The sequence below is a fragment of the Somniosus microcephalus genome, chromosome 4, assembly GCF_052327205.1.
Source record: "Somniosus microcephalus isolate GS21.2 chromosome 4, FLI_Smic_1.0, whole genome shotgun sequence".
NCBI lineage: Eukaryota > Metazoa > Chordata > Chondrichthyes > Squaliformes > Somniosidae > Somniosus > Somniosus microcephalus.
In genome coordinates, this window is record NC_140990.1 from 43372327 (window position 1) to 43389283 (window position 16957).

General features: G+C 48.2%; 1 protein-coding gene and 2 pseudogenes across 1 annotated transcript; 1 reads left to right on the forward strand and 2 right to left on the reverse strand.

The window, feature by feature from the left end:
* LOC147118750 (uncharacterized) overlaps positions 1–2248 on the reverse strand; it is a 32913-nt pseudogene extending 30665 nt beyond the window's left edge.
* LOC147118749 (uncharacterized) overlaps positions 1–16636 on the forward strand; it is a 72929-nt pseudogene extending 56293 nt beyond the window's left edge.
* Positions 5154–10813, reverse strand: LOC147118752 (uncharacterized). The gene is made up of 2 exons (XM_085984558.1): positions 10743–10813; positions 5154–9246 (listed from the first exon to the last, which is right to left on the reverse strand). Exons 1-2 carry the CDS (start codon positions 10790–10792, stop codon positions 6912–6914), a joined length of 2385 nt encoding a protein of 794 aa, XP_085840684.1. The 5' UTR covers positions 10793–10813; the 3' UTR covers positions 5154–6911.
* Positions 16637–16957: the final 321 nt, after the last annotated feature.

The window sequence follows — 16957 nt, forward strand, 5'->3', positions numbered from 1 at the left end:
GTGTGAGGGAGAATGGGCATAAACCCACATCCCACCATTCTTTTGTGCCATTTGTTGAGCTGGCATGCTGTGCCTGTCTCCGTTAATGACTTCTGATGTCCTTCAGTTTTTTGAAGCAGAAACAGTGTCCACAAAGAGCTACTTGTGCTTCAAAAGACTCGAGCCGCTTGGCCAAACAGCCATGTGGACTTTCAGTCCGACATATAATCCATCCATCGATTTAGTAACAGCAGATTTTACTATCTTACACCACATTCTGTGTATTTAAGATAGTATCTGAGGACTATCTGAATTTATGTTGATAAATTATTGGGAGGGTAGAAATGGTGCGATGCTCAACACTAAGAGTCGGACTGTTTCCGATTCACCAATTGAACACTTTGTTCTCACCAACGTGCGCGGTCCCTTTAAATGCACTGCGCGGTTTCTCTCCCAGCGGCAGGAGCTGGTGAGCGGCCTGCGTGGGGCCTTGCCATTGCTGCGCCACCGTGCAGCCACGCACCTTAGGGGTAACATTGGTGTGCGGCCCTCAACAGCTCACCACAACTTGTTAAGTGGCCCTCCAGCCCAAATCATTGCCCAGCCCTGCCCGAAACCATCTTTAACGGGATTCTGCCTCCTGACGGAGCTGGAAATGATTTTGCCATTATTACCACAATTGAGCACCATCTTCTTTTCCAAAGATCTCTGAGCTTCTCTAATGGCTGCGTTTGTCTCCCTCAACTGTGGGTGATATTTCTCTCTATTCTTCTGTAAACTGAATTCATCTTGATATGAACTGGGTTCAATGTAAGACAGTTCAGGGAGTCAGGCATCATTCACCCCTAGACCTATGCTGGCCGGTAAAACCCCAGTCATTTCCTTAGTAAGGATTCCTCTGGTTCCTCACCATATATTTGTCAGATACCGAAACCCAGCTTTCTTACCGTCCACTCCTGGAGGCCCCACTCCCTGAGCCTACAACCTTCAGCAGGTTCAGTGGTGGAGTTCAACAGCAGCAGTGAACCCAACTGTCAGAATGAACAGGGTTCTGTCCTGGATGTGATTAACAGCAGCAATAACAGCAGAATCCAACCCCTGCAGTCACTTGTGAACTTGCTGGTGTGTCAGCAGGTTGTATGACCGACTGAATCCCTTCCCACACTCGGAACAGGTGAACGGCCTCTCCCCAGTGTGAGTGCGCTGGTGTCGCAGCAGGATGGAGCTCTGAGTGAATCCCTTCCCACACACAGAGCAGGTGAACAGCCTCTCCCCGGTGTGAACTCGCTGGTGTATCAGCAGGCTGCAGTTCTGAGTGAATCCCTTACCACACACTGAGCAGGTGAACAGCCTCTCCCCGGTGTGAACTCGCTGGTTTGTCAGCAGGCTGGAGTTCTGAGTGAATCCCTTCCCACACACTGAGCAGGTGAACGGCCTCGCCCCGGTGTGAACTCGCTAGTGTGTCAGAGGGTGGTTGAATTTGTGAATCCTTTTCCACACTCAGAGGTGAACGGCCTCTCCCCAGAATGAATTCGCTGGTGTGTCAGCAGATCACTTTTGCTTTTAAAGCTTTTCTCACAGTCAGAACATTTAAAAGGTGTCATATTTGTGTGAACAAGTTGGTGTCTCAGTAGCTGGGATGACTGAGTGAGTCCCTTCCCACACATGGAGCAGGTGAACGGCCTCTCCCCAGTGTGAATTCGCTGGTGTGTCAGCAAGTCACTTGACTGAGTAAATCCATTCCCACACACAGAACACGTGTACGGTTTCTCCCTGGTGTGACTGCGTCGATGAGTTTCCAGCTGATACGGGTAATCAAATCCTTTCCCACAGTCCCCAGATTTCCAGGGTTTCTCCCCGGTGTAACTGCGCTTGTGTTTCGCCAGGCCAGAGGATCGACTAAATCCTCGTCCACACACAGAACACGTGTACGGTTTCTCCCCACTGTGAACGGTGCTTTTTGCTTCCATGTTTTGTTTGATGATATTCAGGTCCCGATGAATAGAGTGACTCTGTCAGACCTTGATGTGATGTTTGAGTGAAATATCCTGTCTACAAATCCTGCCCCTCTAATACCCTGTAAAATGAATATAAAACAAGAAAAAGGGAGCGTGAGAGAACCCACAAAAACACAAAGACAGGTTGTGAAATTGAGCTCAATGAATCTAGGAATTTGTGGGGCTGGTACTAGAAAAAAAGTAACGATGAAAGCTGCCGGATTGTCATAAAATCCCAACTGGTTCACTGATGTCCCTCAGGGATATGGGGATCGGGCGGGAAAGTCAAGCTGAGGTCGAAGATCAGCCATGACCTTATTGAGTGGCGGAGCAGGCTCGAGGGGCCGTATGGACGATTCCTGCTCCTAATTCTTGTGTTCTTATGGAAGGGAACCTGCCACCCTACCTGTCCCACGACTTCTGCCGCCTAGAAGGAAAAGGGCAACAGGTGCATGGGAACACCATCATCAGCAAGTCGCACACCATCCTGACTTGGACATATACATATATCGTCATTCCTTCATTGTCACTGGGTCACATTCCTGGAACTCCCTCCCTAACAGCACTGTGGGAGCACCTTCACCACACGGACTGCAGCGGTTCAAGAAGGCGGCTCACCACCCCCTTCTCCAGGGCAACTAGGGATGGGTAATAAATGCTGGTCTTGCCAGCGACGTTCACATCCTCGGTCCCAGGGACCGCCTCAGAAGAGAAGATGGCAGCGTGTAACCCAGGCCTGTCACCGAGAAAAAGCCTCACCGCTGCTGTCCAGTGCAACACAGACCAGGCCACGGAATCTCATTCGGGCCTGAGGCCCTTCTCCAACTTTATAAACCCTGCGGCGCGGCCCACCCGCAGTTTATTAATCTCCCGACCCCGCTCCCGCCGACCTGCAGCTCCGCCCGGCGACCGCGCGAGGCTTTCTTTGTAAAATCGGTGAGGGACACGTGACCCGGGCCCGTGGCCTGATTGACGGGAGCTTCCGACCAATAGGGAGCGAGCGGGGTGGGGCTGGAGGAGCGAGCCGGCGGCGGGTGCTCCACCCAATCGGGGAGCCCGAGGGGCGGGACTAGCGCCGGCTGATTGTCTGATCTGCAGAGCAGCGAGTTTCTCCAGTCCCTTGTTCAGGGCCCGGGGCCAGGGGATGCTGTGGGCCTTTATTCCCCTTATTGGACACAAGGCTCTTTGTCTCACAACACACTGGCTCAGATTTTAATAGAGACTTTTTAAATTCATCAATAAAAGCAGATAAACCCCGTGCTTCTGTAGAACAAACTTTTTAATATTTGGGAGTAAAAGTACAAGTTTTTTTCCCTCTGGGGAATTTATTATTAGTTTCAGGAAACAACAACAACCACTTGTATTTATAAAGCGCCTTTAATATAGTAAAACATCCCAAGGCTCTTCACAGGATCGTTATAAAACAAAATTGACACCAAGCCACATAAGGAGATATTCGGGCAGATGACCAAAAGCTTGGTCAAAGAGGTAGGTTTTAAGGAGCATCTTAAAGAAGGAGAGAGAGGTAGAGAGATGGAGAGGTTTAGGGAAGGAATTCCAGAGCTTAGGGCCCAGGCAACTGAAGGCACGGCCGCCAGTGGTGGAGCGATTAAAATCGGGGATGCTCAAGAGGCCGGAATTAGAGGAGCGCAGATATCTCGGAAGGTTGTAGGGGCTGGAAGAGATTACAGAGATAGGGAGGGGTGAGGCCACGGAGGGATTTGAAAACAAAGATGAGAATTTTAAGGATGAGACACTTGAGGAAAAGCAGGGAGTGGGGGAGGGTCAAGCCCTTATGGGAGAGGGTCGTTAATTCTGTTCTGCGACAGTTACTGGGACAGACTGTATCTCCCCATCTCCTCCACACAGGGATTTGTGGTTGTTAAAGGGACAGCGACTCTCCTTGTTCTGTGAGATTGTAATTAAATGGTCACTACTCTGAGATGGCTGTGAACTTTTAGTGGCACCAGCCTTTCTAAAACATCTTCCTGTCTTTGAGGATCTGTGTGAACTCGCTGGTGACTCAGCAGGTTGGATGAACTCTGAAACCTCTTTACACAGTCAGAACATTTAAAGGGTCTCTCATCGGTTCTGGGGCAGGAGGGATCTGGTTAACAGTGATCAGAATATCAGTAGGTTTAAAGTAGTTATGGAAAGGGACAAAGAAAAATCAATTGTGAAAATACCCAGCTGGAAGAGAGCCAATTTCAGTGATTTGAGAAGGGATTGAGCACAGGTGGACTGGAAACAAAGATTGTCCAGGAAAACAGTGAATGACCAATGGCAGGCCTTCAAGGCTGAGATAGTTCGGGTACAAACCAAACATATTCCCATAAGAAGGAAAGATGGAGCATCCAAAGCTAGAGCTCCCGATGACAAAGGATATCGAGGTTAGAATAAAACAGAAAAAGGAGGTTTATGACAAATGTCAGGTACAGAATACCGTCAAAAACCAGGGAGAATACAGAGAGTGCGGGGGAAATTGAAACAGGATATAAGAAGGGCAAAGAGACAATATGAGAAAAGATTAGTGGGTAACATAAAAGAGAACCCAAAAATCTTCTATAAACATATGAAAAGTAAAAGGATAGTTAAAGGAATGGTGGGGCCGATTAGGGACTAAATAGGAGCTCATCATACGGAGGCAGAGGGCGTGGCTGAGGTACTGAATGAGTACTTAGCATCTGTCTCCACAAAATAAGAGGATGAAGTTAATGTCGCAGTAGAGGAGGGGGGAGTAGAGAAATTGGATAAAAATAGATAGAAAGGAGGTGCTAAATAGGTTGTCATCACTCAAAGTTAACAAGTCACCCGGTCCAGATGTGATGCATCCTAGATTGCTGAGGGAAGCTAGGGTGGAGATAGCAGAAGCTCTGACCACAATCTTTCAATCTCCCTCAGATATATGGGAGTGGTGCCAGAGGACTGGAGGATTGCAAATGTTACACCCTGTTTAAAAAAGGGGAGAGGGATAAACCTGGTAACTACAGGCCAATCAGTCTAATGTCAGTGGTGGGTGAACGACGAGAGACCATTGTCAAGGACAAAATTAATTCTCACTTGGAGAAGCATGGGTTAATAAGGGGCAGCCAGTATGGATTTGTTAAAGGTAAATCGTGTCTGACTAAACTGATTGAGTTCTTTGATGAAGTAACAGAGGGTTGATGAAGGTAGTGCAGCAGATGTTGTATACATGGACTTTCTAAAGGCATTTGATAAAGTACCACAGAAGAGACTTACTCGGAAAATAGAAGCACAGGGAATTAAAGGGCTGATGGTAATTTGGGTATAATTGGCTAAGGGAGAGGAGACAGTGAGCAGTGCTGAGGGATGTTTTTCTGACTGGAGGGAAGTATGCAGTGGGTTCCCCCAGGGGTCGGGATTAGGACCATTGCTTTTCTTGTTATATATAACTGACCGGGACTTGGGTATAGGTGTACAAGTTTGAAGTTTACGAATGATACAAAACTTGGCAACGTAGTAAATAGTGAGCATAGTAGTAGCAGACTTCAGGAGGACAGAGACAGACTGTGAAATGAGCAGACACAAGGCAGATGAAATTAAATGAGGATAAGTGTGAAGTGATGCACTTTGGGAGAAACAACAGGGAGAGGCCGTATAATCTAAATGGGACTATTTTGAGGGGGTGCAAGAGCAGAGGGACCTGGGGGTCCATATTCACAAATCTTTGAAAGTGCCATGGCAAGTTGGTGAGGCGGTTCAGAAAGCGTATGGGATACTTGGCTTTGTAAATAGGGTCATTGAATACAAAAACAAGGAAGTTACACTAAACCTTTACAAATCACCAGTTAGAAGCATAGGACAGGAGGAGGCCATTCAGCCCCTCGAGCCTGTTCCGCCATTCAATGAGATCATGGCTGATCTGCAACCTAACTCCATACACCCGCCTTTGGCCCATATCCCTTAATACCTTTGGGTAACAAAAACCTATCAATCTCAGATTTAAAATTAACAATTGATCTCGCATCAATTGCCGTTTGCGGAAGAGAGTTCCAAACTTCTACCACCCTTTGTGTGTAGAAGTGTTTCCTAATTTCACTCCTGAAAGGTCTGGCTCTAATTTTTAGACTATGTCCCCAGTCCTAGAATCCCCAACCAGCGGAAATAGTTTCTCTCTATCTCCCCTATCTGTTCCCCTTAATATCCTGAAAACTTCGATCAGATCACACCTTAACCTTCTAAATTCCAGGGAATACAACCCTAATTTGTGTAATCTCTCCTCGTAACTTAACACTTGGAGTCTGGGTATCATTCTGGTAAACCTACGCTGCACTCCCTCCAAGGCCAATATATCCTTCCTAAGGTGTGGTGCCCAGAACTGCTCACAGTACTCCAGGTGTGGTCTAACCAGGGTTTTGTACAGCTGCAGGGTTTTGGCCTCAGCTGGAGTCTTGTGTACAGTTCTGGGCACCACACTTTAGGAAGGATGTCAAGGCCTTGGAGAGGGTACAGAGGAGGTGGACCAGGATGGTACCAGGGATGAGGGACTTCAGTTATGTGGAGAGATTGGAGAAGCTGGGATTGTTCCCCTTAGAGCAGAGAAGGTTAAGAGGAGACCTAATAGAGGTGTTCAATATGATGAGGTGTTTTGATCGAGCAAGTAGGGAGAAACTGTTCACTCTGGCAAGTGGGTCGGTAACCAAAGGTCACAGATTTAAAATAGTTGATAAAAGAACTAGAGGGAAATGAGGAGAATTGTTTTCACACAGCGGGTTGTTAAGATCTGGAACGCACCATCTGAAAGGATGCTGGAATCAGGTTCCACAGGAACTTTCAAACGGTAATTGGACATGTAGTTGAAGAGGACTAGTTTGCAGAGTTCTGGGGATAAAGCTGGGGTTTGGGACTAAATTGGACAGCTCTTTCAAAGAGCCGGCACAGACACGATGGGCCGAATCACCTCCATCTGTGCTGTTAGATTCGATGATCATTGTGAACACGCTGGTGTCTCTTAAGGCTCTTCAAATTTTTCAAGCTCTTCCCACAGTCAAAACATTTAAAGGGGCTCTCGTCAGTGTGAACTCGCTGATGATGCTTCAGTTCCCCAGAGCTTTTAAAGCTCTTCCCACAGTCAGAACATTTAAATGGTCTCTCATCAGTGTGAACAAGCTGGTGTCCCTTCAGTTCCCTGGCGCTTTTAAAGCTCTTCCCACAGTTAGGACACTGAAATGGTCTCTCATCAGTGTGAACAAGCTGGTGTCGCTTTAGATCCCTGGAGCTTTTAAAGATCTTTTCACAGTCAGAACAGTTAAACGGTCTCTCAACAGTGTGAACTCGCTCGTGTACCAGCAGGTTGGATGACTGAGTGAATTCCTTCCCACACACGGAGCAGGTGAATGGTTTCTCTCCAGTGTGACCTCGCTGATGTGCCAGCAGGTTGGATGAATCAGTGAATCCCTTCCCACACATGGAGCAGGTGAATGGTCTCTCTCCAGTGTGAACTCGCTGATGCACCAGCAGGTGGGATGATACAGTGAATCCCTTCCCACACATGGAGCAGGTGAATGGTCTCTCTCCAGTGTGAACTCGCTGATGCACCAGCAGGTGGGATGATACAGTGAATCCCTTCCCACACATGGAACAGGTGAATGGTCTCTCTCCAGTGTGAACTCGCTGATGTGCCAGCAGGTGGGATGACTGAATGAATCCCTTCCCACACACGGAGCAGGTGAATGGCCTCTCCCCAGTGTGTAGGTGTTGGTGTCTCTTCAGCACCCCGGAGCTTTTAAAGCTCTTCCCACAGTCAGAACATTTAAAGGGTCTCTCGTCAGTGTGAACACGCTGGTGTGTCTGTAGGGTGGATGATTCAGTGAATCCCTTCCCACACACGAAGCAGGTGAACGATCTCTCTCCAGTGTGAACTCGCTGGTGTTGCTTGAGCTCCCGAGGGCTTTTAAAACTCTTCCCACACTCAGGACATTTAAAGGGTCTCTCGTTAGTGTGAACAAGCTGGTGTCCCTTCAGATCCCTGGGGCATTTAAAGCTCTTACCACAGTCAGGACAGTTAAACGGCCTTTCATCAGCGTGAAGAAGCTGGTGTTGCTTCAGATCCCCGGAGCTTTTAAAGCTCTTCCCACAGATAGGACAGTTAAACGGCCTCTCGTCAGTGTGAACAAGCTGGTGTTGCTTCAGATCCCCGGAGCTTTTAAAGCTCTTCCCACAGTCAGGACAGTTAAACGGCCTCTCATCAGTGTGAACAAGCTGGTGTCGCTTCAGTTCCCCGGGGCTTTTAAAGCTCTTCCCACAGTTAGGACACTGAAATGGTCTCTCACCAGTGTGAACAAGCTGGTGTCCCTTCAGTTCCCCGGAGCTTTTAAAGCTCTTTCCACAGTCAGAACACTGAAATGGTCTCTCACCAGTGTGAACAAGCTGGTGTCCCTTCAGATGCCCGGGGCTTTTAAAGCTCTTCCCACAGTCAGGACAGTTAAATGGTCTCTCATCAGTGTGAGCTCGCTGGTGTCCCTTCAGATCCTGGGAGCTTTTAAAGCTCTTCCCACAGTCAGAACACTGAAATGGTCTCTCATCAGTGTGAAGAAGCTGGTGTCGCTTCAGATCCCAGGGGCTTTTAAAGCTCTTCCCACAGTCAAAACACTGAAATGGTCTCTTATCAGGGTGAAGAAGCTGGTGTTTCTTCAGTTCCCCGGGGCTTTTAAAGCTCTTCCCACAGTCAGGACAGTTAAAGGGTCTCTCATCAGTGTGAACTCGCTGATGTGCCAGCAGGTTGGAGGGCTGAGCGAATCCCTTCCCACACACGGCGCAGGTGAACGGTCTCTCCCCAGTGTGTAGGTTTTGGTGTCCCTTCAGATCTATGGAGCTTTTAAAGCTCTTCCCACAGTCAGAACACTGAAATGGTCTCTCGTCAATGTGAACTCGCTGGTGTGTTTGCAGGTGGGATGAACAAACAAATCCCTTTCCACACACGGAGCAGGTGAACGGACTGTCCCTGGTGTGACTGCGCCGTTGAACTTCCAATGCAGGCGGGGAACTGAATCCCTTCCCGCCGTCCCCACCTTTACCCGGTTTCTCCCCGGTGTGACGGTGCACGTGTCTCACCAGGTCAGGCGATCGGCTGAATCCGCGTCCACACACCGAACACGTGTGCAGTTTGTCATTGCTGCGATCGCTGCTTTCTCCTTCCATGTGCAAAGGCCGATGATATTCAAGTCTGGATGAATCGAGCGACTCTGTCAGATCTTGACGTGATGTTTGGTCTGAGCTTCCCGCCTGTAACTGCTCCACTTCTATAACCCTGTAAATTGAGATCAGAAAAGGATCAGAGGCAAACTGTTGTTTAATTTTCCCCTTTCCGAACCCAGGGGCAGTGAAGCTGATTTTCAGGCCCCAGCTGCTGCACAGGTTGGTTGAAAGGATCAGCAGTAATGGTGGCTGTAATACCCACAAGCCCCGGTGCTCCAGAAAGTGCTCTGTTGACGCTGAGTCCCGCGCATGTGCTCATGGCCCCCGCGCTCTCCCTCCTGCTCCACAATCGCCCTTCCCGATCGGTCCGCAACGCGCATGTTCAGCGCACAAAACCCCGCAGTTGGAACACTGGGCGCGCATGCGGAGCCGCAACATCTGGTATGTGTGCACGGCTCAGGTGGGGGCGAGTCGGTGTTTCACCTCAGCCGCCAGGGAGGTGCGCATGCGCAGGACGACCCAACATTCTTCCTGTCAGCAATGACTCCCTCGTTTCTTTAATAAAAACAGAAAATGCTGGAAATACTCAGCAGGTCAGGCAGCATCTGTGGAGAGAGAAACAGAGTTAACGTTTCAGGTCAATGACCTTTCGTCAGAACTACTTGTTCTTTGGTGTCAGCTGTGGCTCAGTGGGTAGCACTCTCGCCTCTGAGTCAGAAAGTTGTGGGTTCAAGTTCCACTCCAGGAACTTGAACATAGAAATCTAGGCTGACACTCCAGTGCAGTGCTAAGGGAGTGCTGCATTGTCGGAGGTGCCGTCTTTCGGATGAGACATTAAACTGAGGCCCTGTCTGCTCTCTCAGGTGGATGTAAAAGATCCCATGACACTATTTCGAGAAAGATAGGCTTGCGTTTACACAGTGCTTTCATGACCAGCAGACGTCTTGAAGTGCTTTACAACCAACGAGGTACTTTTGGAGTGTAGTCACTGTTGTAATGTGGGAAAGAGCAGGGGAGTTATCCCCGGTGTCCTAGCCAATGTTTATCCCTCAATTAACATAACAAAAAGATAGATTATCTGGTCATTATCACGTTGCTGTTCGTGGGAGCTTGCTGTGCGATTATTGACTTCCGCGTTTCCTACATTACAACAGTGACTACATTTCAAAAGCACCTCATTCGCTGTAAAGCGCTTTGGGACGTCCGGTGGTGGTGAAAGGCGCTATAGAAATGCAAATCCTTCATTCTTCACTGGCCTCACCAGCGACCTCTTCTGGCTGATGGTTGATTGACAGCCGAGAGTCTGCAAATGCGTACGCGGGACGGCGGTTTGTGCCGAGTCCGCCACAGCGACCCCTCCCGGTCACCAAGGGTAATAACCGCGCATGCCCAGACGACACCAACCCCCTCCCCCACTCGGAGCTGCGCCTGCGCACCCGGATCCTGTCTGACAGAGTCGGCGCGGGGCATTCCGGGAAAGGCCTTGGTGTCGGTTACAGAGTCGCGATCGGTGACGCAAAGTGAGTTTTCTCCGCTCCGATTGGGTGGAGAATCGCGCGGGGTGGGGGGAGGGGTGGATCGGGAGAGAATAAAGAGAAATAGAAAAACCTGAGAGTCCGCGACGCCCCGGACTGAGCGCAGTCAGTTGAACGGCTCATGTGATCTCCTCGGGGACACGTGACCCGGGCCCGCGGCCTGATTGACGGGAGCTTTCGACCAATAGGAAGCGAGCGGGGCGGGGCTGGAGCAGCGAGCCGGCGGCGGGTCCTTCAACCAATCGGGGAGCCCGAGGGGCGGGACTAGCGCCGGCTGATTGTCTGATCCGCAGGGCAGCGAGTTTCTCCAGTCCCTTGTTCAGGGCCCGGGGCCAGGGGAGGCTGTGGGCCTTTATTCCCCTTATTGGACACAAGGCTCTTTGTCTCACAACACACTGGCTCAGGTTTTAATACAGACTTTTTAAATTCATGAATAAAAGCAGATAAACCTCGTGCTTCTGTGGAACAAACTTTCTAATATTTTATAGAATCATAGAATGGTTACAGCACAGGAGGCGGCCATTCGGCCCGTCGAGCCCGTGCTGGCTCTCTGCAAGACCACTTCAGCGAGTCCCACTCCCCGCCCTTTCCCCGTAACCCTACACATTTCTTTACTTCAGGTACTTATCCAATTCCCTTTTGAAAGCCCTGATTGAATCTGCCTCCACCACCCTTTCAGGTCGTGCATTCCAGATCCTAGCCAATCCCCTTAAATATGTGTCCTCTGGTTCTCGACCCTTCCGCCAATGGGAACAGTTTCTCTCTATCTACTCTGTCTAGACCCCTCAGGATTTTGAACACCTCCATCAAATCTCCTCCCAACCTTCTCTGCTCTAAGGAGAACCACCCCAGCTTCTCCAGTCTATCCACGTAACTGAAGTCCCTCATCCCTTATCCCTGGAACCATTCTTGTAAATCTTTTCTGCACCATCTCTAAGGCTTTCACATCCTTCATAAAGTGTGGTGCCCAGAATTGGACACAATTCTCCAGTTGAGGCCGAACCAGTGTTTTATAAAGGTTCATCATAACCTCCTTGCTTTTAGACTCTATGCCTCTATTTATCCCGTATGCTTTTTTAACCACTTTCTCAACCTGCCCTGCCACCTTCAATGATTTGTGCACACATACCCCCAGGTCTCTCTGTTCATGCACCCACTTTAGAATTGTACCCTTTAGTTTATATTACCTCTCCTCGTTCTTCCTACCAAAATGTATCACTTCACACTTTTCTGCGTTAAATTTTATCTGCCACGTGTCCGCCCATTCCACCAGCCTGTCTCTGTCCTCTTGAAGTCTATCACTATCCTCCTCACTGTTCACTATACTTCCAAGTGTTGTGTCATCTGCAAATTTTGAAATTGTGTCCTGTACACCCAAGTCTAAGTCATTAATATATATCAAGTAAAGCTGTGGTCCTAGTACCGACCCCTGGGGAACACCACTGTGTACCTTCCTCCAGTCCGAAAAACAACCGTTCACCACTATTCTCAGTTTTCTGTCACTTAGCCAATTTCGTATCCATGCTGCCACTGTCCCTTTTATTCCATGGGCTTCAACTTTGCTGGCAAGCCTATTATGTGGCACTTGTCAAACGCCTTTTGGAAACCCATGTACACCACATTAAGCGCATTGCTCTCATCAACCCTCTCTGTTACCTCATCAAAAAACTCAATCAGAATCCGAGCGGTTTCTGGGGCGCGGGGAATTGTGGGTGCTGCGGCCGCCATTAGTCAGAGGCTGTCGGGAAGAGGTTTATTGCAGGCTGATGGAAGTCGGTTCCTGGCCGCCTGTGTAGGTCTTTTTGTTGCTTCAGTTTGAGCTGGAGTGGAGATGGAGGAGAAGCTGCTGGGTTTAACCCCCAGTACTTCTGAGCCCAGGAGGACCCAACAATTTCCAATGTGGGACTGTCAAGGGAGGTGGATTCTGGGGGAGGTTAGGTTGCTAAGCAGACACTGTTCGCACAGTGTAAAAGAGTATTGTTTTAGGAACAATTATTTCTGTAAAGGCTTTTAATCCATTTTACATACAGATTTTAAAAATTAATTCTTGAGATATGGGCATCGCTAGCAAGGCCAGCATATATTGCCAATCCCCAGTGTCCCGTTGAGAAGGTGATGGTGGGCCTTCTTCTTGAACCAGTGCAGTCCGTGTGGTGAAGGTACTCCCACAATGCCAGGTGTTACCAGATTTTGACTCAGCAACGAACGGTGATATTTGTCCAAGTCAGGATGGTGAGTGACTGGGAGGGGAACTTGGTGGTGATTGTGTTCCCATGTACCTGCTTCCCTTGTCCTTCTACGAGCTGAAGGTTGCGGTTTTGGGAGTTTTTGTCAAAGTTGTTGTCGAGCTGCAGATGTATAAAGTCTCTCTCCTTTGACCCCTCCCACTCCCACCTCTCTCTCTCTCTCCTCCCATAGAGGCCAGAGTCTTGTGTCGGCCCAGACCGGTGGCAGGTTCCCTTCCCTGAAGGACATCAGTGAACCAGTTGGGATTTTACGACAATCCGGCAGCTTTCATGGTCACTTTTTTCTGGTGCCGACCCCACAAATGACCAGATTCATTGAGCTCAATTTCACAACCTGCCTTTGTGTTTTTGTGTGTTCTCTCTCACGCTCCCTTTTTCCTGTTTTAAATTCATTTTACAGGGTATTAGAAGGGGAGGATTTGAAGACGGGAAACTCAAACAAAACATCACATCAAGATCTGACAGCGTCACTTGATTCATTGGGACCTGAATATCATCAGATTTGAGCATGGAAGCAAAAAGCATCGTTCACAGCGGGGAGAAACCATACACATGTTCTCAATGTGGACGAGGCTTCAGTCGATCATCTGGCCTGTCCAGACACAAGCGCAGTCACACTGGGGAGAAACAGTGTAAATGTGGAGACTGGGAAAGGATTCAGTTACCTGTTTGAGCTGGAAATTCATCGACGCAGTCACACCGGGGAGACACTGTTCACCTGCCCCGAGTGTGGGAAGGGATGCACTCATTCCTCTGCCCTGCTGAAACACCGGCGAGTTGACTCTGACAAGAGACCTTTCAAATGCCCGGACTGTGCGAAGTGCTATAAAAGTTCCAGGGAACTGAAGTGTCATCAACGTGTTCACACTGACGAGAGACCGTTCAGGTGCTCTCACTGTGGGACTGGGTTCAGGTGATCTTCTGACCTCACTGTACACCAGCGCACCCACACTGGGGAAAGGCAGTTCACCTGCTCCATGTGTGGGAAGGGATTCACTCAGTCATTCCAGCTTACTAAACACCAGCTTGTTCACACTGATGAGAGACCTTTTAAATGTTCTGACTGCGAGAAGTGCTTTAAAAGCTAAAAGGATCTGCTGACACACCAGCGAGTTCACACTGGGGTGAGACCGTTCACCTGCTCCATGTGTGGGAAAGGATTCGGTCATTCATTCCAACTACTGAAACACCAGCATGTTCACACTGGGGAGAGGCCGTTCACTTGCTCTGTGTGTGGGAAGAGATTCACTGATTCATCCAACCTGCTGAGACACCAGCGAGTTCACATGTGACTGCAGAGGTTGGATTCTGCTGTTATTGCTGCTGTTAATCACATCCAGGACTGAACCGTGTTCATTCTGACAGTTGGGGTTTGTTTCTGCTGATGTTAATAACCCCTATAACTGGGCTGGAATTTAATATTCTGGAGACGTTAAACTGAGGCCCCGTCTGCGCTCTCAGGTGGATGTAAAATATCCCATGGCACTATTTTGAAGAAGAGCAGAGGAGTTATCCCCGGTGTCCTGGTCAATATTTATCCTTCAATCAACATAACAAAAAAAATAAGATTACCTGGTCATTATCATGTTGCTGTTTGTGGGAGCTTGTTGTATGCAAATTGGCTGCCACATTACAACAGTGACTCCACTTCAAAAGTACTTCATTGCCTGTAAGTGCTTTGGGATGTCCTGAGGTCGTGAAAGGCGCTATAGAAATGCAAGTCTTTGTTTTATAAATGTCAAATAATCAGCTTTGTTTAAAACACATTGTTGTAGATTTTCTTCTTTCCCACCTGAGTGTTTAGCATCACCTGGCTGGAGCTCAGAAAGGACAATCTGGGGGAGGATCGTACGGCGGGAACAGAACTTCAGCCTGGACACAGTCCTTCAGGGCCACACTGAGAGGGGCAAATGGCACTTTGGTCTTTCTCCTCTCTCTTCACTGACAGCAAAGTCCCCATGTGAGTTAATCTTGAGGCCTGTAAGAAATGTGTCCCAGCCGCTCTCTTCCATGGTTCAGAGCTCCTAGGCACGGATCAGAAGGCTCCTTTACAAGAGTCAGGAAGAACAACGGTGAACGCTGGAAACGTGCTGTCAAATCAGAGATTGGTGTAAAACTGCGATCTGCTCCTGACTGAAAGTGACACGGCAGGTTTAAGTTTCTAGTCTAAAAATCACAGGTAATTATTCCACGAAGATTTAACATGATTGTGTGACAGTCCTGAGTCTACCATTTTAAGGCAGGCATTAACCCATTTAATATAAACCCGTTTAAAATAAATTGGTTAAAGCCTACATTAAAATAGCAGAGGGAGGAGTTCACAGGAGCCTGTTAACTGCTGGTACAATTATACAACAGACATTTGATCTCCAGATAAAGAAGGACCTGCAGCGTGTTTCCAGGAATTCCCTGTTTTATTGATGTGTGTGTTAGACACCAGGATAACTAAAAATACATGACCGGAACATCCACGGGGGTGCGATCCCGACAGTTACTCTGGGATCACTCCCACTGTGGAACTCCAGCTCTGACCTTGCTGAAGGTTGTAGGCTCAGGGAGTGGGGCCTCCAGGAGTGGACGGTAAGAACGCTGGGTTTTAATAGATCAGATTTAATATGAAATAGAGTCATAAAAGTAAAGTCTTCCTAGTTTTATGTACATGTATGTTCAATATGAGTAAACTTTGTATTAAAGACCCGTGTCTAGTGAACTATTAGTTTGTAATCACCTCAGACAGAACAGGCTCTAATTATCCCTTTTAAGCTGAAACAGACCTCGTGTGGACAGAACCAGCAGAGCTGAGAACTCTGCCTGTGTGGACTGAGCGGAACCGTGAAGGCCATTTGTTTCTTGAAATGTCCCAGTAAAAGCAAACTCTGACATTGTTCTGACTCGCAGATTCCTCGTAGCTCCAATGAACAGGAAGCAGTTACTCGATGAACCCTAAACAGCCATCCAATGGAATGCTTTGTTTGATAAATGTCTTTCAGCTCAATGGTTTGATTGGCCGAGGTAACCAGGGTCACATGGGCTGTACCTGATTGGGCTTTAAATACAGGAACAGTTTGCAGCTTAGGTCAGAGAGCACCCCGGGAAGAAGAAAGCTGACGGCTACAGCCAAGGTGGAACATCCTTCGGGCTGTCCCTGGAGAGGGAGCACGCGGTGTCCGCCGGGACTCTGGAGGCCTTCCGTGACCGGTGGGCACCGGAGGGACTGGAGTCAATTGTCAACACCAGCAACAGTATTCGGATCTGATTTAATTATAATTTGGAGTTGATTGTTTGTGTCCCTTTAAACAGGGGGCTCTCTCGGTAATGTGACATCAATTGAAGACAATGTCATTCTAATTGGCATTTTAAAAGAGTCAAACATCCTTTCGTGCCTCTCAGGCTTGGCAATGATCAAAGTCTGAGTTCATGGATACAGCTTGTTAGATTATGACTCTTACTATATAACTATAATATTGTAAATATTACAATAAATATTCCTTTGTAGAATCTCCCATTTAAATATTTTGCACTCATTTAGTATAGGAGTTGTATTACTGTAGAATCTACATATTAAAAATAAAGCCTGTGCTCAGGGGGATTAAGGTGTGTGGAGTGTTTCATTGGAGATCTCAAACTCAACTAGGAATAGCATAAAAGCTCATCAGGATTGTAAACAACTTCAGTCTGACATACACTGGAGAATGGTGTCAGTGACTGGGGTCAGTTTATATCAGACAGGAGGAGATTGGTGTCAGTGACTGTGGGGTTGGTTTAGAACATAAGAAATAGGAGCAGGAGTAGGCCAATCGGACCCTCAAGCCTGCTCCGCCATTCAATAAGATCATGGCTGATCTGATCCTAACCTCAAACCTTCTATCACTCTCTATCCCACCCGAACCCATGTGATCTCCTGGGAGAGGTGAAAAACCAGATAAAAAACCCAATGGCCAATTTGGGAGAAAAAATCTGGGAAATTCCTCTCCGACCCATCCAGGCGATTGAAACTCGTCCAGGAGATCACTCTGTCCCTATATTTTCTACAGTACTTACC